The following is a 27851-nucleotide window of genomic DNA, read 5'->3' as shown; positions in this document are numbered from 1 at the left end:
GGCCTAATTCTTGTATGAGAGGCGCAATATAAATATTATTTATAAAAAGTATTGTTACTGCTTTTTACACATCATAAATACCTGCATAATCATTTCAATGAGGCTTGGTAATCAGCTGCATAAGTTTCAGATTTAGAAATTTGTGATCTGTATCATGATACATCATATTGATGTTTACATCTCACCAAAAAGAATCTTCCATGCATTTACAGATAATGTTAATGTTAAAAAACGAAACCACATATCTAGTAAATAAAACATATAAAGTAAATTAACATTAGTTATATTACATGTTTCAGTAAAATATAAAGCTAACAATGAGGAAACAAAAAAGTTTAAATGCATTTATTCATCTTCTTCTTTGGTGGTCAGCAACAGGAGTTTAAGCAGTTGTACATTACTGCTACCTAACTATGGATGTATTTTCTTTCGCAAAATGCATAACTGTTCACTCGCTCCCTCAGCCCACGGAGGCTTGATGCCCAACGAGGGCATGTTGAACCACTATTGAAACGCAGCCTAGGTATCATTGTAGACAAAATGGCTGCTTTTTGTCAAACCACTCCACAATCCAGCTCCATTACCCAGAGAAAAGCTTTCAGAATATAAAGCACAATTGAGCAATTAAAGAAGGCCAAGCAAGTGAACCAATTCATGTCAGCTGGCTTTTTATTCCTGTTTTATGTCACAAAGCCTTAATAATGTAGTTGTGGTGCAATACAGCAAAAAGAGAAAAAATAGAAGAAAAAAAAAAGAAAAAAATGGAGCTCAAACATGAAATCATTTTCAAGCTGAATTCCTTTTTTAAACACAAAGGTTTTCTTTTTGCTCAGAAAATCCTGAGCCAATGTCACATGCCAGAAGTCTTACCATGCAAAGACTTAAGAATATATTGTTTGACATACTGTATGTAACGGTTTTGAAACACTTAAGAATATGGCAACAATTCAAGGTTCTTAAGACATATTGGTAACGTTGAGTACTGTATTATATAAAGAGGGTCCTGAATACCTTGAATGCCCTGAATGCCTATAATTGATAAAACATTTTTAGAGAAACCCAATCCACATTTGTCTTTCGCAATCCGCTGCTCCCTGATCATTGGCTGCTGCTTCTGTCCATTTAGCTGTAATGTTCAATAGAAAATGCCCCTGAGTCACTGGACCTCATCATGGCCTCACTATGTCTGAGTGACAGCTGGGAGCGGTACAACCCATTGTTATGGGAATCCAGCGGGCTGTCCGACACCTACAGTATAGAGAGAGAGAGAGAGAGAGGGAGATATGTTGCTCTTTAGTATATTACCACACATATTGTCATCCGTCAAATCCTTCAGTTTTGGTGATTTTCATGTCTTGACTATGCATACGCCTTACATTAAATGTATCACCCTTCACCTTATCCAGAAGCTTAAAGTGGAAATGAAACACTGGATATAGTTAGCATAATTTACAAGATGGATTCCCCCTCTATCACAATATTATAGGTTTAACACTGTCAGTGACACTGGATTAAAATAAGTAATCTAAATTACATATTTCAAACAGGTGTTCTATATTAGTTTTCATGAGCTAACAAGCTAACTAGTGACAGCTCAACAACTGACTAAAACTTAATAAAAAATTGTCCACATTCACCCGTTGCCTCTTAAGGAGGTTTTTTTGTCGGTGGCTAGTAGCACTGAAACGAGAGAATCCTCAAATGCGTAAGCCATTGGGTGTCTAGAAAGGCCCCCAAAATATCTTTCTGCTTCATCTTCTGCCATATTTTCTGTATTATCTCAAATGTTTCTCGCGAAATAGAAGCTGTGACTGCTGACTGTTCCAACTCAAACAAACCAACCAACGTATGATGTAGTGAGTGACGTGTCCGCAATATGGCGGCGAGCCAGAGCGAAAGCATACCTTAGTACCAACCATAAATCTATTATAATTTAACATGTAATTATTTTATGTCATTATTTTTTATTAATAAGCTTCAACACACTTCATTCTGTTCATCACTTGTCGAAAAGCTGGCTGTTTCATGTCCACTTTAACCTATTTTGCTTTGTATTTTCTTGTTGTTGTGCACTTTTCTGTTTTTGTATTAGTTTCTGTTGCCTGTTTGTATACTTCTGTTTCCTGTATTTCCCTGTTGATTGTGTATGTTTCTGTGAGGATTGTTTATGTTTCGGTTTATCCTGTTTTGAATGTGTATTATTCTGTGTGTCTCTGTTTTATTTTGATAGTCTGTTTTCTGTCTCATCTTGTCTAGTTTTGCTTCCTGTGTTCCTGTGATTGTCCTGCCCCGCCCTGATGTGTTTCACCTGCTGTATCTGTACCTGTCCCTCATTTGCTCGTTACCTCATGTATTTAGCCTCTGTGTTCCCTTTGTCTCTTGTCAGATCGTATTGTGTGCGTACACTGTTAATTTGTGTGTGTTTGTGTGCTTTCCCCGTGTCAGTTCTGGTCAGTTCATGTGCTTCCTGTATTTCCCTGACCAAGCATCCATATTTTACGTGATGGGAGTGAGAATGTGTTGTTACAGCTTATTCCAGTGCCCCCGAATGGCTAAAAAACAATTCATGCAACTTTAGGGGTTCACGTATTTGTGATAATCAACACTGTGATTAATAACCTCAAATCAAATGAAGTGCACATCACACTATGATAGATTTTCTTAAAAACAGAGTATTTTACCTCTTCAAATTTCTTGGCCTTGTACTGCTCCGCTCCTTTCAGGAAGTTCAGCAGTATGATGTCACACAACACCGTGCCCTACATAATAATAGTATTAATAACCTTTATTTATAAAGCTCTCAACAAAGCAAGAGTATGACAGATGAAATTTAAAGACTGTGGGGCTGCCCAACAGCAGCCCCACATTTCCTCAAAGCTCACTATTCATGTTTTAAAACTCAACACAGTTCACAGTTATGCTTCAGTGATGAGAGAACACTGTTGATCCATTATTGTAATGTATTCAAGTATGGCAAAAGGTCAAATTGTACTTGAAATAACACTTAAATCCGAAATTAAACTCACCACTCCCACTGACGTGAAGGCTGCCACCATGTTGATGAGTGTAGGGATCATGTTGAACTTCCCTGCCTGTGAAGGAAGAATAGTACTTTATCTCAGAGGCTTCTAGAATCATGCATGTAGTTTACCAGCGACATTCCAAAACCGCAATCCGAGTTACTAAAACACACCTTTCTAACCTTTTTAACACTGTAAAACATTCCCCGCACCTGTGGCCGTGGAATGGGGTGTTTCAGCAGACTGCTCGGCCTCAACACCTGCCTCTCTTCTGACTGTGACTACCACAGCATGGGCTTTATAGACAATGTGAATGTCTTTTGGGACCAGAGGCATTTATTCGCATACACCATGCTCGTGTAACTGAATCGAGCAACTGTCATTGTTCGTTTCCTGAACTCACTCAAACTGGACTCAAGATTCAAAGAAGAAACTCAGGGACAGGAAGTCCACTTTATGAGCCCCTGAACTCCGAATGGCCTGAGATCAGCTTATATGCCAGTATAAGCTGTTAAACCCTCTGTTTTGTTGTTGTTCATGCAGTCAGTAACCAGAGCTTCAACTTCTTTATCATAGCCTCAATTTTATCTCATTCAGGCGAGTAAAAATATCACCCAGATAAGATAGTTGTGTAAGAAACTCTTTATCATGTATATTCAGAGAGGTGAAAATGATGGTCCATGAAGAACATTTTAAGTTCATCTTTCAGTTCAAAGAAACCTGTCAATACTTTGCCCCTCAATAACAAGCACATGTGCGTGACAGCGTGCCCATTACATTGAGTTAATCATTTTCACTGTAGTGTCCAAAACGTCCTTCAAGCTGACAGGCATTCCTTTGGCACTATATCTCCCCATCATGGCCTTTGCTTCATCTGTACAGATACCAACACATTTTGACAAAGGTGTCCAGCATTTTGAAAATGTCCTCCCCAGTTGTTTAAAGGAGCTGTGCCAGGCTGTCTATGTCTGTTGACTAATCTAGCTGTAGTGCATAATTTTCACTGGTTCAAAATGTCCCCTGCTATGTTACTGATGCGATGTGAAAGGCTGTTTGATGAAGGCATGGTCTGTATAGCTTTTTTTAGCCTCATCAGCATTGTCCCAGTCATATCTGCGGCAGCAGTGAAAATTAAGTTCTCCACAATGGTAACTGCCACTTACCATATAGGACGCTTCCAGCCCCTTCTCATTAACAGTGTCCATTTCCCCAGTATAAGTCTTACTGGTCAAAAGTCCTTTTAATTCTTACTTAAAAAAACTCCTGTGATTTTGTTTTCAAATGAGCATGTTTCATTTTTTAAATGTCTGTGCAACAGTGAAAGTTTCAAAGAGTTGTGAGATAGTACTTTTGCACATACTACACAGTGTGGCTGAGTAGATGCTCCAGTACCAATACAAGTGAACCCCAAAGTGCTGTGCTTTCTGGCCATGGTCGGAAAGCTGTAGTAGGAAAAGTTAACCCTCTCCTCGATTTACTCTACCTTAATTTCTTGTTCACGGACAACAGGAACCCAAAAGCAAAATTACGAATCCCACTATGGCCATGCCAAGACCCGCCCTACGAAGCAGCTTGATTGGTTGGGGTTAGGCATTTGACCTTGAGTGGTTAAGGTTAGGATAGCCGATTGGTCAGGGGATAGGACCTGAACAAATGGGGTTACGTTACCTTACGTTCTCATGGACGCCTGGCCAATAAATGCTATTGAAGAGTGGGTCTTGGCGTGGCCATAGTGGGATTCGTAATATCGCAACCCAGAAATGAGTAGAGGGAAATGTGACACTACTAAGACACACGCATGTCACGCAGGCAGTGTGTAAGCTCTAACCTGTTAACATGGGAGCCGAAATATAAACGGACACGCCACGCAGCTGACACGCTCGCGCGACGCATCCAGTGTGTAACCAGCCTAAGAAATCAGGAAGTATTGCTCGGCTCCTGGGCTATGGAACGTCCTCCCTGGTGAACTCCCAGTGTTTCCCACAGATTAGGAAGCAACTTGTGGCGGTGGGTGGGTGTCGCCCCCATGTCAACGGAGGGGGACAGTTGGATGCTGTCCTCCTCTCCTACTTCAATGCCTAACGAATCTATCTCTTTCTCCCCTGTCTTTCACTGGTTGAAGCCTGAAAATATTGTAAACAAATTAATAACAGAACTAATTCCGCTGGTCGGACTGTTGAGCTTTGTTTCAGACTGATACCTCCGGTTCAGGCTGGTCCTCCTCCTCAACACGTGCCTTTCTCAGTCACGGAAAATAATTTACTTTTCAATATTCATCTGGATTGAAGCAGCAAACATTCAGTGTAAGAGTAAAAAATGACATAACATTATTTATAATACGTTTATTTGATTCACAGCTGCTACACATAGTGTTTGACCTCGACAACCCAACTGCATTTTACCGCAAACTTGCGACTGGTTAACTTTCTAAAGCAGGCACAATCGCTTGTTTGCTAAGAGTCGGGTCGGTGATTGTGAATGAGATTGTGTGAAGGTGTTCACGAGATAGATACCAACCTTCCTTCCTTTGACACATTGAGCTGCTCTCTCCTCTCCCTTTCTATTACTATTACCATTTGTGTGCATCCCGTCCCAGAAATGCTTGCTACTAACCTAGCTCGGAGGAGTTTCCTCCCCAGAGTCCTTATGTTTTTTCCACCCAGCATATTTCCTTGGAGAACGTTGGCACCAAGATCCTGGTTGCAGATGTCGCCGTGGTCCTGCTGCACTCCCTGCTGAGCTCAACGGTGCCCTGCAATGTCATGCTGTGTCCTGCTGAACCCTGCAGCTTCCTGCAACGTCCATCCATGCTCTGCTGTGCCACGCTACATCCTGTACGCCCTGCAGCGCCTTGATATGACATGAACTACTACGACTACCATTTGAAGTCACTGGTCCATTATTAATGTGACTATTATTGCCACTGTTCATCACATCCCCAACCGGCGCCGTCAGACACCGCCTACCAAGAGCCTGGGTCTGTCCGAGGTTTCTACCCAAGAGGGAGTTTTTCCTCGCCACATCTTGTATCATAGCACAGAGACGGCACTGGTGAAAATTACTAATGACGTTCTAACTGCTGCAGACAAAGGACTTTCTCCATACTTGTTTTATTAGATCTTAGTGCTGCTTTTGACACTATTGACCATACAATCCTGTTACAGAGATTAACACTTAGTCAGAATTAAAGGAATTGCACTAAGCTGGTTTAAGTCTTATTTCTCTGATCGATCTCAATTTGTTAATGTTAATGATAAATCCTCTAAGTACGCGAAAGTTAAACATGGCATTCCACAAGGCTCAGTGCTTGGACCAATTTTATTCTCCTTATATATGCTTCCTCTTGGTAATATCATTAGGAAACACTCAATTAACTTTCACTGCTATGCGGACGACACCCAATTATACTTGTCAATCAAACCAGATGAAACAAGTCAGTTAGCTAAACTTCAAGCATGTATTAAAGATATAAAATCCTGGATGACCTATAATTTTCTGATGTTAAACTGTAACAAAACTGAAGTTATATAGTGCTGGGCCCTAAACACCTCCGAACTTCATTATCTAAAGATATAGCTACTCTGAAATCTAGGAGTTATTTTTGATCAGGATATATCCTTTAACGCCCATCTAAAACAATCATCGAGAACAGCGTTTTTTCATCTTCGTAACATTGCCAAAATTAGGAATATCCTGTCTCAAAACGATGCTGAAAAACTAGTCCATGCATTCGTTACTTCCAGGCTGGACTATTGTAATTCCCTACTGTCAGGTTGCTCAAATAAGTCCCTTAAGACTTTCCAGCTGATCCAGAATGCTGCAGCACGTGTTCTGACAAGAACTAAGAAAAGAGATCATATTTCTCCTGTATTAGCTTCTCTGCATTGGCTTCCTGTAAAATACAGGATTGACTTTAAAGTCCTTCTCCTGACCTACAAAGCCCTAAATGGTCAAGCACCATCCTATCTAGAACAGCTCTTAGTACCTTATTGTCCCACTAGAGCACTGCGCTCCCAGAATGCAGAGTTACTTGTGGTTCCTAGAGTCTCCAAAAGTAGAATGGGAGCAAGAGCCTTCAGCTACCAGGCTCCTCTCCTGTGGAACCAGCTCCCAGTCTGGGTTAGGGGGGCAGACACCATCACCTCATTTAAGAATAAACTGCTGCGTCTGCTGCACCCACCCATGCTCTGCAGCGCCACGTTTCATCCCGCAACGTCCTGCTGTGACATGAACTACAACGAATACCTTCAAAGTCACTGTTCCACTATCTTCAATGCGACTATTATTGCCATCACACCCCCAACCGGCCCCGTCAGACACCGCCTATCAAGAGTCTGGGTCTGCCGAGGTTTCTTCCTAAAAGGGAGTTTTTCCTTGCCACTATTGCAATAGCCACTGCTAATGCTTGCTCTTGAGGGAATTACTGTAATTGTTGGGGCTTTGTAAATTATAGAGTGTGGTCTAGACCTACTCTATCTGTAAAGTGTCTCGAGATAACTCTGTTATGATTTGATACTATAAATAAAATTGAATTGAATTGAATTGAAATCTTGCTCTTGGGGGAATTATTAGAATTGTTGGGGCTTTGTAAATTATAGAGTGTGGTCTAGACCTACTCTATCTGTAAAGTGTCTCGAGATAACTCTGTTATGATTTGATACTATAAATAAAATTGAATTGAATTGAACTGAAATCTTGCTCTTGGGGGAATTATTAGAATTGTTGGGGCTTTGTAAATTATAGAGTGTGGTCTAGACCTACTCTATCTGTAAAGTGTCTCGAGATAACTCTTGCTATGATTTGATACTATAAATAAAATTGAATTGAATTGAAATGCAGAAGAACGTATTTTAAATAGCGTTTAAAAGAAAAAAACATTTATAACGAAACGCAATGTGCGGTGGCCGGTGTTGATAGTGAGGCGGACCGACACACTATAGTCTATGTCTATGTGTGGGAAACACTGACTCCTGCTTGCTACATCAGCATCTTCTTTTAAATCACTTTTGAAGACCTATGTTTATCGAAAGGCTTTCTTATCTTATTCTTTATTTAATCATTAGATTTATTTTTATTCTTAGCTATTGTGTTACACTGTGCATTATTCTCGATGTTCAGAATGGGTTACAATGTAATCATCCATTGGTTTTAAGTTTGTTCCAGTTTTTTCATAATGCTTACCTGGCTATTTAAACTTTAAATAATAGTAATGTTTACATTTTAAACATTGTGTATTTTATTGTTGTTTTTTTTGTGTTCATTGTAAAGTACTTTGTAGTGCTTGTTTTTAAGTGCTAAACATATAAACTTTATTATTATTATTATTTGCCTTTATACATGTAGTAGTACAAGCAATGACTTTTTTCTGTTCATTTAATTCCCTTATAAAAATGTTGACGACTGATAATCAACTTTCATTGATCATAACTACTTTATCTAACCTGAAATTATGTTAAAGATAATAACCCTTTCAGTGTCTCACGTTCCAAACACTATAGCCACACTATGGAAGTATTATGCATAGAAACCTAAGCAACCGGTGCCATAATATATATATATATATATATATATATATATATTTTTAGTACTCTATAAAGAGGAACAAGATGCTTCCATGTTGAGCTGTCAAAACAACTACATACAGATCCATATCTCTTTGTCACTATTCATAATGGATAGTATTCAGTGATAGTACACAAAAAGTTGACACACACTAAGATATACTCACATTTCCATTGACCAGAACATCAAACCTAATAGCAAAGGCTTTGACCAGAGTGCGGTAGTCCGTCCCATTCTCCATCTTATAGTATTTGGCAAACCTGTTAAAGAAAACAGTTTTAAATGTGTAACTGAGATGAATTTCTTGGTATAACAGAAAAAAATCATAACCATATATTATTATTTACAGTATATGTCTATATAAAAGCATAGATGAAAGCACTTTGCAAAGGTCAACAGAGCAAAAAAAAAACACAACGGTAAAAACTTTAACAACCTGATACAAAATGTTCACAAAAAATTTACAAAAACAATAAATGAAGGTTAGGTTTAACATTAAGGGTTATTTTAGCCTTTTTAACTTAATGGGTTAGTAGTTCACACCACAGTCAAAGACCCATATGAAAAGCTAGCAGATATTGCAGATGTTTGATTATAGATGCAAAGGTCTGATATTGTCCTTTTATTTTATTTATTATTATTTAATTTTATTAGATCTGGACTAGCCAAAATGATCAGTTACTGATATATTGGAAATGATGTAGTCTGATTGAATACTTGATTAAGGTTTTGCTGCAGAATTCGTCAATATAAAATGTTTAAGACCTTAAGTAAAAGTTACTACAAGGTATTTTAACTGGTTATGAAAAAGTCACAATTTAAACATACAATAGGCCTATGTAATTTTCTGTGGCTAGGGGTCCCTTAATTGAAACCATGGATCGACCTGAAGTCGGAGCTCTGGCTGGAGGTGGAGAGCTCTGCTCCAGGAGCATAGCTTCACCTCTCCGCTCTGCCGGACCCCGCTGATCCAGATGAAAACACTAAGGCTTTTGTCCTGAGGGCTCGCCAAAATCAACACAAAATGAAAGTTCCCGTAGTAACTTAAATAAAAAAAATTGTTTTTACAATATTGAACTCTACAAATAGGTGTCTTAGATACTTGCGAGCCATAAAAATCCACAGCAAACTAATGCATATGTCCATGTGTTGTTGATATCTTGTATACAAAAACTTTAGCACTAGAGGAAAGCTCAAAGACTGTCCAACATAGTCAGGGTTCATTCTCAAAAGTAAAATCCATGGTTATCTGCCTTTAGATTTTTATGTTTCTGGTGTAAAAGTTGCTAGAGAAAATGGCATGGGGGCACTAAAATAATAATATTATAATAATTTGAATCATCCCCTGTGGACCGTAAATATATCTAATGAATTTCATGGCAATCTGTCCAGTAGCTGTTGAGCTCGCTAGTCGAGTTCTCTAGATGTAAAAAAAACAAACCATGTGGTTTAATACCTAAAATTGTAGCCCGGTGAGACATCGCTCTTCTGTGACATGGCATCGAGTCGGGTGAATGAGTACGAGGGGTTACACTGGTCATCTGACTTGTCCAGATCACATATCCAGCCGATCTTTATTCCAATCACTCCTCCCTGACAGACATTTCAAAATAGGAGAGACACATGGATGAGTGTGTTTGTGCTCAGCACTGTCTCCTTGGAATTTCATTTATATATACAACTAATCTGCACTGCCTATAATGGAAGAAATAATGTGCTGCCTGTGTTGTGGTTACATCTAACATTTTGTTTGTATGAAGGAGAAAGTTATTCTTAACCCACAGCAAACCAGTGTTCATATATTTCCTCACACACAACTAAAGTCACCTTTTTAACCCTTTTTAGATCACATCCCCAGACATACATTGCGAACCTGTTTGACAATATACTGTATGCCAAAGAAATCACACTTAAATTAGGATTATGTTGTTTCTGCCTTTTGGAGGGAGGTTCAAACAATATATAATGCAAGCTGTGCTTTCAACCAGAATTTGTCTCGGTTATATTGGATAATGTTACAGACAGTTATATTATTCATCTGATTTAAGAATTTGTGTTTATTTATTGTTATTTTACTTATTATTTGATTGAGTTGTCCACCTCAGTGGAAATTAGTTTTGGGCTTTTACCAAGTACATCAAAGGTAATACAATACACCGGTACACCGGTTCTTCTTTAGAACCGGTTGCCAGTGAATCAATTCCTTGGAACCGTTAGTGTACCTGCTTAATGATTCCGCTTAACGGTTCCGCTCATTGCAAATGTGTCATGACAGTCACACACGCGCTGCGTTCTTTTGGTTACGCAGCAAACATGTCATCGAGGCAGAAGCGATCTGAAGTGTGGTTATATTTCACTCGAAAAGACGCCAATGCAGTCATTTGCAACAGTTGTAAAAGTTTAATTTCGGCAAAGGGGGGAACTACCTCCAATATGCAGAAGCATTTGGCCACCCAGCACGCAATCCGCTTGCAGGACTGTCGCGTGTTTGATTCTGTACTACTCAGCGACACAGCAACAACAAGTGAGTCAAGCAGCAGCGGAGCTAACGAGACGCCATCTGCTATTAATGCCAAAGGTAACTTGTCTATTTAGTTAATGTGAGCGCCATTTCATTGTGTAAACTTTTACTATACGGATAATAATCTCTATTGTCATTGTCCATCAAATTTAGATGATGATGACGGCCAGAGTCTGGCTGGCTCAGAGGCTGCAGCAAATATCTCTTGTCGTGCACCTCTAGCTACGTTTACAGAGGCAGGGAAGAATAAAATGACCGAGGCGAGGATAAACGAATGTCACAGAGCAGTGACTAGGTTTGTAGTAAAGGTTTGCCACAGTAGATGCCTCTGAATTTCGGTAGGTTAACTTGCTGTAAATTGTCCAGCATCTTGTCTTTTCAAATGAAAATAAATGCATGACCAAAAGTTGCATGTTTTTATGTCAGGATAGTTCTGTTTTATTAATTCCTAGTCCTACCATATATGTTCTGCAGTGAGATGATAAAGACTCTCAACCCAAAATACAATGCTCCAAACAGAGACAGTTTAACAAATCGTCTGATTCCTGCTTAGTATGGGGTTGAAAAGAGCAATCTGATCACAGACCTGAAACATGTCACACATGCAGCCATCACAGCAGATGGATGGACTAGTTTCAGTCAAGACCACTACCTCACCGTAACATTGCACTATGTCAGGGAAGGTCAGAGTAAAGAAAAAGTCCTCCAAACCAGAGCAGTGTACAAAGCTCAAACAGGGATAGCTGTGGCCGAGGAGATTGATGGGATCCTGGAGGAGTTCGGAGTGAAAGAGAAAGTGGTGGCAGCAACGGTGGATAACGCAGCAAACATGGATGTAGCTGTGAAAACGCTAAATTTCATCAAGTTTCCATGTTTTGCGCGCACACTTAACCTTGGAGCTCAGAAGCTGTACAACTGCAATACAGTTTCCAACTGGGCAGCAAGGATTCTTTCTGTGATTGTATGGATGAAGAGATCCCACATGGCTAAAGTAGTCCTGAAGGAAAAGCAACAACTCCTCAGTAAGTTGTAAGAGGCCTACTGTTTAAATACTGTACTTTAATTGCAAGTTAACGACGTACAAATTGTAACATATAAATTAACAGATTAGGATCAATAAAAAAATTAAAGTAATGGCAATATTACATTGTTTAATGTAATCTCAATTGTGTGTGTGTGTGTGTGTGTGTGTGTGTCTGCAGAGCTGCCCCAGCACATGCTCATTTTAGATGTGAGGACGAGATGGAACTCCCTGTATTTGATGATGGAGAGATTTTGTGAACAGTTTCCTGCTATCCAAGCTGCAGCTATAGACCAACGGCTTAGAAAGCCCATGGAGAAGGAGAAGTAAATAATGTTTAAAAAAAATTCAAATTACTTTAAAAGCCATTAAAAGGATTATGTTGGTGTTGTTTAGCCAATATATATTTTTTGTTTTGTTTATGTTGCAGACTGGCCAGAATGGGCAATGAGGACCTGAGGAAAGCAGAGGAGTTTGTGCTGCTGATGAGGATGCATTACACATCCACACTTGCTGTCTCTAGCGAAAAAAGTCCAACCTGTGGCCAGATATCGCCGATCCTCCAGAAACTGCGCAAACATTACACCGTTCAGGCAGACGACTCTGCATTCGTCAGGAGCGTCAAGGAGAACATCTGGAACAATCTTTCCAAACGTTACCAGGTACAGTCACTGTCTGACATGTAATGATTAATTACTATATGACAATTAATCATATACACTAATGGTTATTTATTGTCATTCACATTTTCCTCTAAATTTGTGTTATTTGTCCTCCATTTTAAACTTAAGGATGATGATATCCAGGCATTCCTGGAGGAAGCCACTTTGTTAGATCCCAGATTTAAATCTAACATGGACAGGGATGAAATCTGGGACAGGGTCAGGGCATCAGCAGTGGCAGCAATTGAGAAGGTATTTGTGAGACCCTTTCTTCTTGCTCTGTGGTTCTTACTCTGTAAATTTATTCTCAAGCTGTCAGAGCCAAGAGAGACACAGGTGCATGCAGAAGAAGAGGATAGAGAAGAAGAAGAAGATGAAGATGAGAACTACGTAAATTTATTGTAGCTAATTGTGATGAATGATAGATGGCAGGGATTATTACACTAATTCATTTAAAACTAAAGCTTGTGGTTATGTCATTATTTCAGACGCCACCTGTAAAGCAGAAAAAGAGGACAGCCCTAGAGGAACTTTTTGAAGAAGAGGACAGCAAGCTGCTTTCCACACAGCAGCAGCCCCCTGTCTCCACAGCCCAGAGAGTGGAGCAAGAAATCCAGCTTTATAGAAGCCTTCCGCCCATTCCAACCAAAGACAGCGCCAGTTTCTGGTGGTGGAAGAAGAGTGACGCGTTGCCAGTGTTGTCAGTGTTGTCAGCTCTAGCTGAGAAGTATCTCTGTGTCCAAGCTTCCTCCACCCCTTCTGAAAGGGTGTGCTGGAGACACCCTAAGTCCAGAGAGATCTTGTATCCTTCCTGAGAGGGCAAACATGACCATTTTTCTGCACAAAAATTAATGAAAATGCTGTCATTGTAATGAGCAGCACTGAGAGACCAGAAAATCATCTGCCTTGACTCTGACTTAACTGTAAAAACATCTCTTGACTCTACCTTTTTTGCCAGCGTATAGAAGTTCTGCTGTGCGTAGCGGACCACGTCTCCCACTCTGAAGATAGGGCAGTAGGTGTTGTTGACCATGTCAAAATTACATTCTTTGATGTACTCTTCAGAGATGGTAGTAGGGAAGTTCCCTCTGCACAAATACAGACATATCATCATATGCACATGTCATACCTCAGTGTCATCATCGTCACTATTAATCATCATATTTAAAATCATTATTGTCATACTTGGTGTAGTTGAAGGTTGGAAAGCGGATGCTATTCTTAATGAAAATGGTGAAATTCTCCACTTCCATCATTGGTGTACTTAAAGAGACGTAAAGGGAGGAACATATAAGAAGAGAAAATACAGATAGACATACAAAAAATTTTTTTAAACAGTAAACATTATTTTTAGGGATGCACCAAATCCAGGATTCGGCTTCGGATTTGGACGAATACTGACCCTAAACAATACACAGGCTGTTAAAACATTTGGTATAAAACATCTGAAAGAATATGAGTTGTGCATAACAGACAGCAGCCAAAATGCAGCAATTTCAGGTACGGCAAAGTAAGGACAGTCACTGCTAACAACTTGTGTGCCTCGTCCAGGCTGTCAGCCGTTCTCTCGGCAAATGAGTCTCCCTAAAGTGGAAGTGAAGCGACCGAACGGTCGGATGATGCTCGTTAATTAACGTTAGCTTTCTACTTTCACCCATCCAACATGCCTTCATCATACACTGATTAGTGAAAATTTGCCAAACAAAACTGTCACTCATCTGGTGATAGCGATGTGTTTTCCTACGATGTGAAAAGAACGCAGAATCTTAACTAGTGGATTCGGTATTCGGCCAAACCCCAAAAATCTGGATTCGGTGCATCCCTAATTATTTTCACAAGCCTCACAAACAACATTTTCTATTTGACTATCATGGTGTGACAAGGCTCAGTGTGTACCACTGGACACACTTCTGTTTACCTCCACTGTACTGGGGTGGAGGCAGAAACCTCATATCTCAAAAGCTGGACAAATTAAACCCTAATATCTGCATACATACAGTATATATGACTAGCCCCTTAATGCCAACTGTCGCTAATTTGCATCAAACCCCTTCCATTCCGACTGCAGGCGAGATAGCGTGTGTATTCCCCCAATGCCGGTTTGTTTACATTCGATACATACCTAGGAACCTTTTGCACGCACTGGTGTCTTGTGACATGAATAAAATCTACATATCTGAGATGGGAAAATGTGTTTTATTAATTAATTCATTTTACCATTTTGTAAAGAATTTTACCATAAATGCCTGTTGTCGCTAATTTGCATCATACCTAAATTTATATCTATTCTATATGCTATAGACAAATTAACAATCTCAACTTAATTTAGCATCAGCTTGAAGTCAGAAACACACATAATACATTTTTTTATATAATTGTGAATAAATTCAGGCGTCACGGGGCTAGAGGTTAGACGCCCTTTAAAGAGTGCACAACCCCAACATAGTGAATGTCTGAATGTAACTGAACATCATGACTTTGCTATCAAGATAGCCCTGTTCACTCTTCATGTTTATTAGCCTAGCAGTACAGAATGCTCAATTACGTTGTAACCTTGGTTCTCTGAGTGCAGAGACTATCTCTCCACCTTGAGGTCAGTTACGTGGACACTTCTTTAAGACACACTGGTTTGCCCAGCCACACCATATGCTATTTCTCCAAGCGGCCTACAGCTGGAGAGATTCACTCTACTATTCACTCAGAGAACCAACGTTACAATATAACCGAGCGCTCTCTATCGTATCAAGACTATCTCTGATGCATTCTGCCACTCTACCAACCAAGCCTCTTCAGGAGAGGAGAGTGAGTGGAACCCTGATGAAACCTCTCTCAGGAATGCTGGATTAGGGTAAAGGATAAACCGGCCCCATCCTTCAAGAACCTGCAGCCTTAACTGCTATTTTTGAACAGGCAGGTCATGGAGCTTGCTTACTCTTCAGGCAAAGGTATGCCAGAGTCCTGTGTGAAGGGAGAGCAACTTCAGATCAGGAAGGATGTAGAAGTTTCAAGGACCATGGTCAAAACCCAAAGAGAAACTCAATGACTGGATTTATGGCCTTAGGAAGCACAAAACACACACAAACACACTGCCTAGACCACTGCCAAAATTCCTTGCAGGGTTTGAACCAACTTTCCCGCCTCCAGCTGGGTCAGCAGAAACAACAGGAGGCCAAACTCTGTCAGCCTGATTTCTCAGAGACGAGGCTGGAGGAGAGCGGAAGAAGGAGAGGCGTAAAGCAGACCCTGAGTCCATAGGTGGAAGTATAGGGCCGCAGGAATCGAACCTGGGCAGGGACCGAGCCTTAGTACATGGGGTGCATGCTCAACCAGGTGAACCACCAGGGCACCTTTCTTTACTTTCATGCAGGAGCATCCCAACCCAGGGGCGGACTGACATTCCTAGGGAAAAGAAGAGTAGACACCGTCTGTCCTATTGTCCCTAGCTGAAGAGACACCCAAGGGTGGAGCCTCCACTCAATAAATTACATTACATGTCATTTAGCTGACGCTTTTATCCAAAGCGACTTACAATTAAGTGCTTTCAACTGTGAAGGTTCAAACTCCAGACAACAAGTAGTAAGTGCAAGTACATTAGCTTTAAATAAGCAAAGCTACAAAGAGACATATGAAAGTGCAGGTTCAAGGTTTTATTTTTTTAGTATATTTTATTTTTTATCCGAGGTGTAGTCAGAAGAGATGTGTTTTTAGCCTTCGGCGGAAAATGGGTAGGCTTTCTGCCATCCTGATGTCGATTGGGGACCTCGTTCCACCATTTAGGAGCCAGGACAGTGAACAGTCGAGATTTTGTTGAGTGATTAGTTCTCCTTCGCTGTGAGGGGGCAGCAAGCAGGTTGGCTGATGCAGAGCGAAGTGGGCGGGTTGGGGTGTATGGTTTGACCATGTCCTGGATGTAAGCTGGGGCTGATCCGTTCATGGCCCTGTATGTAAGTACTAGTGTCTTGAAGCGGATGCGGGCAGCAACTGGTAACCAGTGAAGAGAGCGGAGGAGCGGTGTAGTGTGAGAGAACTTGGGGAGATTGAAGACAAGCCGAGCTGCTGCTTTCTGAATGAGCTGCAAGGGTCGGATGGCACATGCAGATAGGCCAATCAGGAGGGAATTGCAGTAGTCTAGACGTGAGATGACTAGAGCCTGAACCAGAACCTGAGCCGGCTTCTGCGTTAGAAGGGGACGTATCCTTCTGATGTTATGCAGCATGTATCTACACGATCGGGTGATTGCAGCAATGTTAGCAGTGAAGGAGAGTTGGTCAATCAAAGTAAGAATTTGTTTTGGAGATAGAGAAAGAGGAAAGAGTACTGGATGTGATGGATGGTAAGATGATTTCATGAGGTGTGGTGGAGAATGAAGAGTGTATGTCATCTATCTTTTTTACAAAGTAGTTGACAAAGTGGGTTGGTAGGAGGCAGGAGGTGGACTGGGGGAATCTAGGAGGTTAGAGAAGATGGAAAAAAGTTTTTTGGGGTTCGAGAAAGAGGATTCAATTTTGGTTTGATAAAAAGAGCTTTTTGCTGCAGAAATCATCTGGGTGTTTAGATTTCCGCCATTTCCTTTCCGCTGCCCGTATAGTTGATCTTTCAACACGTACTGAGTCAGATAACCACGGCACTGGGGAGGACTCGCGAGCCTGTCATGAAGTAAGAGGGCAGAGAGAGTCGAGAGAGGAGGATAGAGTAGAGAGTAGAGTGTCTTTGGCAGCGTGGGAGGCATGAGTAAGAAAGAGTCAGATGGAGGGAGGGTTGATAAGGTACATACCGGCAGAGAAGAAGGAGAGAGTGAACGGATATTACGGTGGACAGGTTCGGGGTCTCTTGAGATATGGTTGTAAGCTTGGGAGAGTGGGAGAGAGTAAGAGATGAAGAAATGGTCAGAGGTATGGAGTGGAGTAACAGTGAGGTTGGATGTAGAGCAGTTTCTGGTGAATATGAGATCTAGGTGGTTGCCAGCTTTGTGAGTGGGTGGTGAAGGAGAGAGTGAGAGGGTAAAAGAAGAGAGAAGGTGTAGAAAGGCAGCTAACTTCTCTGTCTGGATGTTGAAGTCACCCAGAAGTACCAGCGGAGGGCCAGTTTCAGGGATGTTTGAAAGAAGGACATCCAGCTCCTCCAAAAACTCCCCCAGAGGACCTGGTGGGCGGTAGATAACAATGATGACTAGCTGTACCGGATACGTTATGGTGACAGCATGAAGTTCAAAAGAGAGTGGAGCGAACTGTGGCAGTGGGTAGAGAGAAAATCTCCACTTGGGGTTAATGAGTAGGCCTGTACCACCGCCTCTACCAGTGGGTCTGGGTGTGTGGGTGAAAGAGTAGGCAGAAGAGAGAGCAACAGGGGTGGATGTGTTGGTTAGTGTAATCCAGGTCTCAGTGAGAGCAAGGAAGTCAAGGGATTTCAGGCTGGCAAGCCAGAGATGAACTCAATCTTGCGAGTGGCAGGCTGGCAGTTCCACAGGCCACCTGCAACAAGGTGTTGTGTGTGTGTGTGGAATGGGTGGGATAGGTAAGAGAGGTGGATTTGCGGAAATGTTGCGAGCTAATGCGTGGTTTGTAGTATTTCGGAGAGGAAACACGGACAGGAATGGAGATGCAGCAAATTTCCGGATAAAGACACCCAGCAGTGTAAGTGAGATATGAGATATTGAGCCCACTTAACTTCCCATGTAGACTCCTGCGTAGACTCCTTTGTCTTTGTCCTCCAAGTCTTGATCACCTGAGAGTCGTTAACCTCCACTCACAAATTCACACTTCACACTCACTAGTTTCACTTTAACAAAAAACACTACATTTTGTCTAACAACACAACCAATCCAGCAAAAAACACATAGCAGCAGTAGAAAGTAATAAACAGCAGCAGGAGAAAGTAGAAGAGTAGAAGTAGAAGAAAAACCCAAATAAAGTAAGTACTTAATTTAATATCTAGCTGTCCAGTAGTCAAATTCCTTCAGCAATCAAATGCACTCCTATGAGCGGCTACTTTGTTTGCAACACGGGAACAACAATCCACGGAGGCTGCTCACAGACAGGCTCCTAACTCAACAGGTAAGCAAATTCACCATTGCAACCCACAGTTTCTGTTGATGAGATTGTCTGCACACACGTAACCATACTCCTCAGGTGGAGATCAAACAATCAGTGATTCCACGCCAGCACAGGTGCTTTATAGGAACTAGCATAGGGCGTGGCCGGGCAAGCTGGTGTGTCTTAAAGAAGTATTCACGTACCTGACCTCAGGGGGATTGTCCCCATACATATGGAATATGTAATGGTGGAGAGATAGTCTCGATACGATAGAGAACACTGACAGTGAAGCCTTGTAAAAAGTTCTGTGAAGCCTTGTACAAAGCTCTCACATGCACAGTATCATCTTACGTTGGGATGGTGTCGATCTCGGCAGGACACCATCCTCTTATCTCACACCGCTTGAGAGTGGTGTTAACAGGAACACATTTCCCTGTCACAATTCCTGAGGAGGAAAAGAAAAGCTTATATGCAAACTGCAAAACCCTCCAATAATGTAGGTTCTAACATGGTGATTCAACAAATATGCAATACATATAATAATAGTAATAATCATGAAAACAAAGTCATCAAATACTGATATAATAAGAGAAGAAAAAGAAAGAATATCTCACCATTACCTCCTGGTTTGTTAAGGTGCTTTGTGCAGTTACTGTCGTGGGTACAAATAAATTTATTCTCACTCTGGGAAACACACACACACACACACACACACACACACACACACACACACACACACACCCACACACACACACACACACACACACACACACACACACACACACACACACACACGTAATGTTAAACGGGGCGTTGTAGGGACAAACTCACTGAGAATCAATTAAAGACCAAAAACAGAGCTAACAGAGAGTAAATCTGCATCCATTAGGCCAGCAGAAAATGACTCACATTGAATACTAATGTTGCTCAGTGTCTAAATTTACAGCTCACAGAAATTTAATATGATATAGTCTCTGGCTTTTGTTTGATATGCTAGTGTTTGCAAAATGTTGCATATTACAGATTCATTGTTAGCATTCTTAGCACACATTACATTACACATAACTTGGCTTGTTTACTATATTACGTGAACGTTGTGGTCAACCTGTCACCCTGCCAAACCACGTTAAAAAATGTGGCAGTTAAATAAAGTGTTGCTTGATAGTCTATATGAAAAAAGGAACAAATAGTCAATTATTCATATTAAACAGCCAATTCTTTTTTTCGTGCATTTTTAGGCCTTTATTTCCACAGGACAGCTGAAGAAATGATAGGGGAGAGAGAGGGGGAATGACATGCAGCAAAGGGCTGCAGGTCAGAGTTGAACCCGCAGCCGCTGCGTCAAGGAGTAAACCTCTATATATGTGTGCCTGCTCTACCAACTGAGCTAATCCGGACCATTCTGATTCTACTGACTAAATTCTTAGTTGGGTACAGCCCTAAAAACATGCATACTTTATTCTTTAAGTCCTCAAAAAGAAATTGTACCTCCATAGGTTGGCTGCATACAGAAGAAAATAAATCACCTTTAAATAGAAATATATCTGTCTCTGTGCCCCAACCTGTTTCAATGATGTTTTTCCTCGCCACTGTCGCACTAAAAGCTTGCTCTTTTTGGGTCTTTGTAGATTATAGTGTGGTCTAAACCGACTCTATCTGTAAAGTGTCCTGAGATAACTTCTGTTATGATATGACACTATTAATAAAATGTAATTGAAATAACAGTCACAGTATACCACCAAAATTGTGCAAAACTTCAAATCTATAATACAACAATAAAATACTAACCCTGCCACCCAAGGCCATTTGTCGAGACTGAATGTGCCCCAGTTTTTTTTACATATGCTTAGAGCAGACAATACCTTAGCAGAAGTTCATCCAGGTCCTTTGATACTTTTTGGATCTCAATTTCAAATCAATTAAATTATATTTATAGTATCAAAGCATAGTAAAAGTTATCTCAAGACACTTTACAGATAGAGTAGGTCTAGACCACACTCTATAATTTACAACAATTTTGCGAAATGATCATTTCAAACCAGGGAGAGGTGATGCAGGTTTTAAACACTGGATGGATAAGGGATTGAGTAAAATCATAGGCGTGTAGTGAAGGCACTCTGATGTCATTTCAGCAGTTAATAGATATGTATGACCTTCCAAGAAAGCACTTTTTCAAATAAGGAACATCTATTCCCAAATTAAAACTACCTTGGTGCCTTCATTGTCCACCATTGAACATCTCACAGTAAACAATTTATATTGTAGAGGCCAGATGTCTATGTATTATAATACATTATTATCATCAGGTTCTACAGAAAATTCACACTCATATTTATCAGTTTGGAAGAACGATCTACACCTAGATATCACTGTAGAGGAATGGGAAAAGACGTATTTGCTGGCACAAATCCCAAACTATAAATACGAGGTGCAAATTGTTACAATTCAAGATGGTTACTTAGGACTTACATTACACCAGTTAAATTACACCATTTTAATCCCAATATTTCTGACGATGGTATTAAATGTAATGAAGAAAGTGGAACTCTTTTGCACTGCATGTGGAGCTGTCGACAACTTCAAACATTCTGGAAAGAGGTTCTCATGCTGATTTCTAAACTGACAGAGACTGCTATTCCTATTGAAGTAAAAATATGTCTATTACATATATACCCTGAATGTTTCCCAGTAAGCACAAAGAAACAGAGACTTATTAATTTTTACTTAATACAGGCAAAACATGTAATTGCACTGAAATGGAAAGATACTATGCAACCTAAAGTCAGCCATTGGATTGAAGAGATGTCTTGTAACCTGGCTTTGGAAAAACTTATTTACTTAGTAAATGGTCCAATGTGTATACACGTATATATGTATGTGTCTGTGTATATATTTATGTATTTATACCAGTGTTTTTTTGTATTTTTTGTAATTCCGATTTATTATTTAGGCCGAGAATGTTGTATTATGGAGTTTGAAGGGGGGTTCAGTGATCTTTTGTTCTGCACTTTAAAGAGAAAAATCCAATGAATATATTTTGGAAAAAACAAAATCATCTGAAGTAGTTTTGCTCAGCTTTGTGAAGCTAGAAACCCACTCAACGCTGCTTGCGGCTTTGGTGATTGGGCTGCTTCCTAGTGGCGGCTGTGGCTCTAGTGGTAGAGCAATCGCCTGCCAATCCGAAGATTGCTGGTTCGGGCCCTATAGTCCAATTTCAAAGTGTCCTTGGGCCACCCAATTGCTCCTGATGCTGTGCCGTCGGTGTGTGAATGTTTATGTGATAAGTATGTGGCACCTAATATGGTAGCCTAGGCCACAGTGTATGACTGTGTGTGACTGGTGACTGTAATATGTGAAAGCACTTGGAGTAGTCTTTAAGACTAGAAACTACTAGAACTAAAGTCTTTTGTTGGCCGAAAAACGGTTTGAACCCGTGAATTGCTGCTTATGCCTATATTTTTTTTAACCATTTGTAATGATGGTAGAAATATTAATAATGGTGATGCACTAATAAAGGTAGTAATGGTAATGACAGTAGCTGACCTCAGGACAGTATCCTTGGACTTGGTTCTCTGTAGTAATCATTTTGGTGATGATGCAGAAGACTGAAGCTCCCTGTGGAAAACACATAGCACATCACTATCACTGTATCCTACTATCAGTCATCCATCCATCTGTCCATTCATCCAACTATCCGTCCATACCTGTGTAGGAGTGACGTAGTCTGCAACATCCATCACCTTGTTATTGTAGATTCCAAAACCTTTGACCTTGGTCATCACTGAGGATTCAATAGCCGTGTCTCTCACCTGGTAGGCCTTTTCATTGACAAACACCCACCTGAAGCACACACACACACACACACACACACAAACACACGCACACACACACACACCAAATAACAAATGTGACATTGAGCTAAAACTGAAACGTTAGGGCCTGTGCCTACGTCTGGGGTGCACACTCTACTGGGTGAGCTAGAGGTCACCCCTCTCAGACCTCATTGTAAAAGTGTCTACACACCAACCAGACGGCCGACCCTTGACAGAAAAGCCAGTCGAAATGATCAGTCTCACCCTGTTGGTCCAAAAAGTGCCACAGAACAGACCAAAAAGACGAGACGCGACAAGACGTAATACATCTTCTATAACAGCAAGCGGCGCTAATCTGTATTGTTACCCAGGAAATTGATGGCAGATAGTGAAACTTTGTTGCACTATCACGTCACTAGGGGTGTGTGTGTATGTATGTGTCTGTGGTGTGTGTTAAAGGTTAATGGTCAAAGAGGACAGAAAAGAACAATTTAGAGAAAGGAAAACACTTGGAATCTTGGGTTCAGGTAGAACAATAATAACCAACGTATGTCAGAGATCTGAAATTTTGACGAACGAGAGGAATGTTTATTATTCTACCTCTGGTGACATCTGACATCTGGCGAGCAGTATACGTTAAATAATCTCTCTTTCAGTCTACTTAAGAGCTCTGCTGCAGTGTTACGTTGCCGCAATGCAGTGTTTCAACAGGATCCAGAAAGTGTTACAGGAACACTAAAATAGTTCACTCCAGCAAATGAAACTTTTCAATCAGAAACCAGTGTTTTGGTTCAAACTTAACTACTCATGTACGTGTGACTTTTCAGTATAAGGGGCCATCTGGGACATTATTCACAATTACCTCACATATGGAGTTTTATTCCTATCTTTATTCAAGAGCGCGTTCTTTCAATTTGAAAGCATTTCTCATTGATTTCACGTTTAGATTTTGTAATAATTTTGCTCAAAACCTTGTTCTCACAGTCAAATAGACACAGCTCACGCTTGGATTTGCTGTGCTTCTGCTCAAACTCATACTCAGGATGCTTCTGTACACTTGCAAATCTTCTCTCAGATTTCTCCTGCACTCTTGGATTTTTTGTGTTACAACCCTGTCAAAAAACCCCAAACATTGCTAGGTGTACTGTTGACCAATGAAATGATCCCTGCCCTGCTACTCTGTAACCAAGTTTATTTACCCCTGCTATTCAATGCTTTATGATAAGTACTGTACATACATCACCAATGTGCCCAGAATGGTCGATGCACTTTCACCTGCACCAACCAACAAACGGGAGAAAGGTTTGAAGTGGGATATATCAAGTTACGTTCACAATTACGAGGCTGCGTAGCATAAATTAAGCATATAGCATATGGTGCTAGCATATAGCCTAGCTTGATGTCTGTAAACGAATAGTTTTTCTTTGTATTTTTTACCCTAATGAAATCAATACAAAGCAAACTGAACAGAAAAGAACAAGTATTTTGTTTCAGTTTCTCTTCTTCCAGGTGGGACTGAAGTACCCCTGTTGAGCTGCATCACAGCTGCACTGTGTGCCTGGACCAGTGTTGTACAAACACTGTGTTGTTCCAGTCAGCACATTCCTCCCAACTCAAACTCCCAGTGGTTCCCCCAGTAGTCACCTGTGCAGAAGGAAGGCAGCAGTGGCACGAACCAACAACCAGGGCAAGTCTGAGAATAATGTCATTGTACTGTAATTCAAATACTACAACCACACTCACTCATCATGTTACATATATGCATCATTTCTTCATCTTGCTTAAATTCACAGGATGTCAAACCAGGCCCGGTAGAGAAAATGACTGTGATGTCCACAAAACCAAAGCAGAGAAGGTAAGGTAAAAGATTAGTAATTATGTTAAAGTAAGATATGTACACATAATATCTTATGGGTTGATGTCTATTAATGTTGCCTGAAATAGGAGCACACTATACAAAGATAACAATGGAGAGTTGCTGGATCTGTCTGTCCTCAAAGTGCCAGAGATCTACAAGGACTTCACCCCCGTTTCTGCACCAAGGGTATCCTTGCAGGTTGTTAAATGGCTTTAATTAACCTTGTTAAAACCTTGTGTAATTCATAACAAATGTATATGCCCAATATTTAATACAAAGACCTAAATAGCATAATACTCCTGTGAAGCAGTACACTTTGCCTGTAGGAATTACTGTAGCAGGAACATTGATATTAGCAAACAGATGACCAAGGTAGTACAGGTGAGTTGGTGAGCATGGTTATGATATGATCTCAAATAAAGATAAGCCTATTGTTCACAAGAGGGGAAATTCAGGTATTGCAACACTAAATAAATTAATTAAATAGGTTGTATATACCACTAGTATAAGAGAAGAAAATAAACTATACAAGAACAATTAACGCAAATTTAAAGTTATGAGGTAGTGGCAAATTAAAGTTAACAGCAGTGTGACTTTTAGCTTTAATGGTTGGTGATATGACACTGAAGCCATGATGCAGCAGCTCAACAATGGTCGAGTCCTTCAGCCCCATCTGGAAGAACAGAAAGTGAAACAAAATACTTGTTTTTTTCTGTTCAGTTTGCTCTGTATTAATAATAATAAAAAACTGCTATTTTAAAGGAGAAATCCAGCGCAAAATGAACCTAGGGGTTAATAACACATGGGTACAGAGTTGACCATTCTCTGGGATATGTTTTCATGCTAATCAAATGTGACCAGTTTTAGTACAGTACAGTCTTTATAAACTATCTTCTTAATAAACTGTCTGTACACTTACTGTAGAAAGTTCTCAATGCTTTGGTTTACATGTAGGGACCCTCATTATGCTACCATGGAAGTGTGGTGATATTTTGAGCCTTGTTAGTGGTATAGAAATAGCGATTTCATTTTACTTTTGCGTGCCCCAATGGCTGGTTGCTGGTTGGTGCTTATCACAAAGCATTGAATGGCGGGGGTAAATGAACTTGGTTAAAAAGTAGCCAACCGCAAGGGACATTCTAACTTAAGGCTAATGCACCCTTAACGGGGCAGGGATCATTTCATTGGTCAACACTACACCTGGCATTCTATTGGTTGGGGGGATTTTGACAGGGTTGTAACACAAAAAATCCGAGAGCGGAGGAGAAGGGCAACAACAACATATCTGAGTCCAAGCAGAAAGTTTGAGCACAAGCAGAGCAAATCCAAGCTCGAGCAGTGGCTACTTGAGTGTGAGAGCAAGGTTTTGAGCAAAATTATTACAAAATCTAAATGTGAAATCAATGAGAAATGTTCTCAAATTGAAAGAATGCGCTCTTGAATAAAGATAGGAATAAAACTCCATACTCACACACATACAAGTGAAATGCTCTCACACACTCTACTGAAATGCTTTCATACACAATACTGAAAGATGATACTCTCACATACTATACTTAAACCTCACACACACAGACACACAACTGAATCACTCTCATAAACACTTTTCAAACACTTACACGCAATACTGAAATGCTCTCATAAACACTACTGAAAATCTTTTACACGCAATACTGAAGTGTATATGAAAGCATTTAAGTAGAGCGTGTGAGAGCATTTCACTTGTATGTGTGTGAGGTAATTGTGAATAATGTCCCAGATGGCACCTCGTATTTCAGGCTTGTAAGTAAGATGTAATGTCTATGTTTAGTTGTTTCACACACATAAATACAAATCACATTAAAATATAAGTACATATAAGGGTGTGGTCGAAATCTCTAAGTGCTCATATAAAATAAACACCAAACGGACATACAAATGGTAAAATATAATAATAATATTATTAATAATAATAATATTAAAATATTAGTGTTCAAATGTTTCATATAAAATATGTGTAGAATTATATTTAAGAACATATTTTTGACAGTAGGGCATTTCTAAGTCTCTTTGTGTAAATAGACAATGGCACAGAGGAATCAATTAAATCTACATTCTTTTTTTCATTCCACAAGATAACTCCACGAAATCTGATAGAAAACTAACCATGGGATTTAATAAATCAGTACAACTACAGCTGCTGGCTTTTGAAATGTATTTGTAATTAAATGTACCAGGTTAATTAATATAAAACCATAAGTGGAAGGTAACCATCGTTTAATCTTTGTGTCTGTGTGCGTGTGTAATGCCGGTACCAAACTACTCTCTACTTATATCAAAAAAGTACAAATTGCCAAAAGAAAACAAAAGAAAACACACGTGTTGTGGACAAAGATGCAATTTTTGTGAAAAATTACATTTTGTGCTTAAATGTAACACGTACAGTCAGAGACTCAAAAGCATGTTTGACAGATTGCAAGATTTATACACGTTTGCGTATGTATATAACAGGAGAAGTTGCAGGTATATATGCCAACCTGAACTTCAATTTATTTAAATTAATCCTAATATTGATAATCATTTTAAAGATTCACTAGACATTGTAATACAACCTAAAAACCCCACAAATGACTGTCAACCAATTTTTCTTTTTTAATTCATAATTGTTTTTAACATTAATTTCTTGTAAATAGTAAAAGTTTCAATTAATCAGGGCAGGTGCAATATAATAATCAATGCCTTATACATTACATGAAATATGAAAAATATAAAAATAAAATGTATGTATCTGGCAGCTGCTGTTGTTTCATTCAGCCAGACCAAGTAAATACTGCATAATCCTAAAATACACCAGAATGAAGGGAAATACTCACCCAATGAAGTAAGTAATGATGAGGAGTTGGACGACACGGTTGATGATGCCGATGGTCCAGCTTTTCACTACCACTGACTTGGTGGTTTCATAGGTCAAGAAGTCTTTTATACAAGACCACATCCTAGCAGTATGTGTCTGAGTAATATAATAACAATATGTATTTGTGTATGTGGTAAGATTTAAAGGAATATAAAGAAAATTTATAGATTCTGAATATAAAGGCTGAAACTGAACCCAAAATGAAGCAGCTGTTAGTGTGTGTGCCTCAATTGCAGATTTTAGTCCACAAATGCTGCTGACGTCTTCATTATTATTAAGTATTGGAAAAAGAAAGAAATCAATATTTCAAATCCAACACTGAGAGCAGTATCCAGATAGCCAAGAATTGTATCTCTTCTTCACGGAAAAGGTAGAGCTGTAAAGAAATCCCTGTTGCTCAGTGACACCAGTCTTCAGTCCATGCTCTCTTCCTATAATTTCATGTATTATGTTGACCAACTGGCCAGCAA

The 27851-nt window shown here is 40.0% G+C and overlaps 1 protein-coding gene across 1 annotated transcript; it reads right to left on the bottom strand.

The window, feature by feature from the left end:
* Positions 1-718: 718 nt before the first annotated feature.
* Positions 719-27462, bottom strand: p2rx3b (purinergic receptor P2X, ligand-gated ion channel, 3b). The gene is made up of 12 exons (XM_028604430.1): positions 27341-27462; positions 22523-22658; positions 22362-22433; positions 19433-19502; positions 19170-19263; positions 13972-14049; positions 13733-13874; positions 10039-10175; positions 8749-8842; positions 3027-3092; positions 2682-2759; positions 719-1248 (listed from the first exon to the last, which is right to left on the bottom strand). The coding sequence occupies exons 1-12, from the start codon at positions 27460-27462 to the stop codon at positions 1123-1125; spliced, it is 1215 nt and encodes a 404-aa protein (XP_028460231.1). The 3' UTR covers positions 719-1122.
* Between the last annotated feature and the right edge of the window lie 389 nt (positions 27463-27851).

This window comes from Perca flavescens, chromosome 2 (assembly GCF_004354835.1).
Source record: "Perca flavescens isolate YP-PL-M2 chromosome 2, PFLA_1.0, whole genome shotgun sequence".
Taxonomy (NCBI): Eukaryota; Metazoa; Chordata; class Actinopteri; order Perciformes; family Percidae; genus Perca; species Perca flavescens.
The sequence above is the reverse complement of the archived record's forward strand: the minus strand, read 5'-3'. Positions and strand labels throughout refer to the sequence as shown.

What these genes read in the sequence shown, in the direction of transcription:
- p2rx3b (XM_028604430.1), bottom strand. Translation starts at nt 27,462, where the DNA reads ATGTGGTCTTGTATAAAAGACTTCTTGACCTATGAAACCACCAAGTCA. An exon ending in TAACAAACCAGGAGGTAATG is followed by an intron (nt 19,264 to 19,432) that starts GTGAGATATTCT and finishes TTTCCTCCTCAG; the next exon opens with GAATTGTGACAGGGAAATGT. An exon ending in AGGCCAAGAAATTTGAAGAG is followed by an intron (nt 1,249 to 2,681) that starts GTAAAATACTCT and finishes TCTATACTGTAG; the next exon opens with GTGTCGGACAGCCCGCTGGA.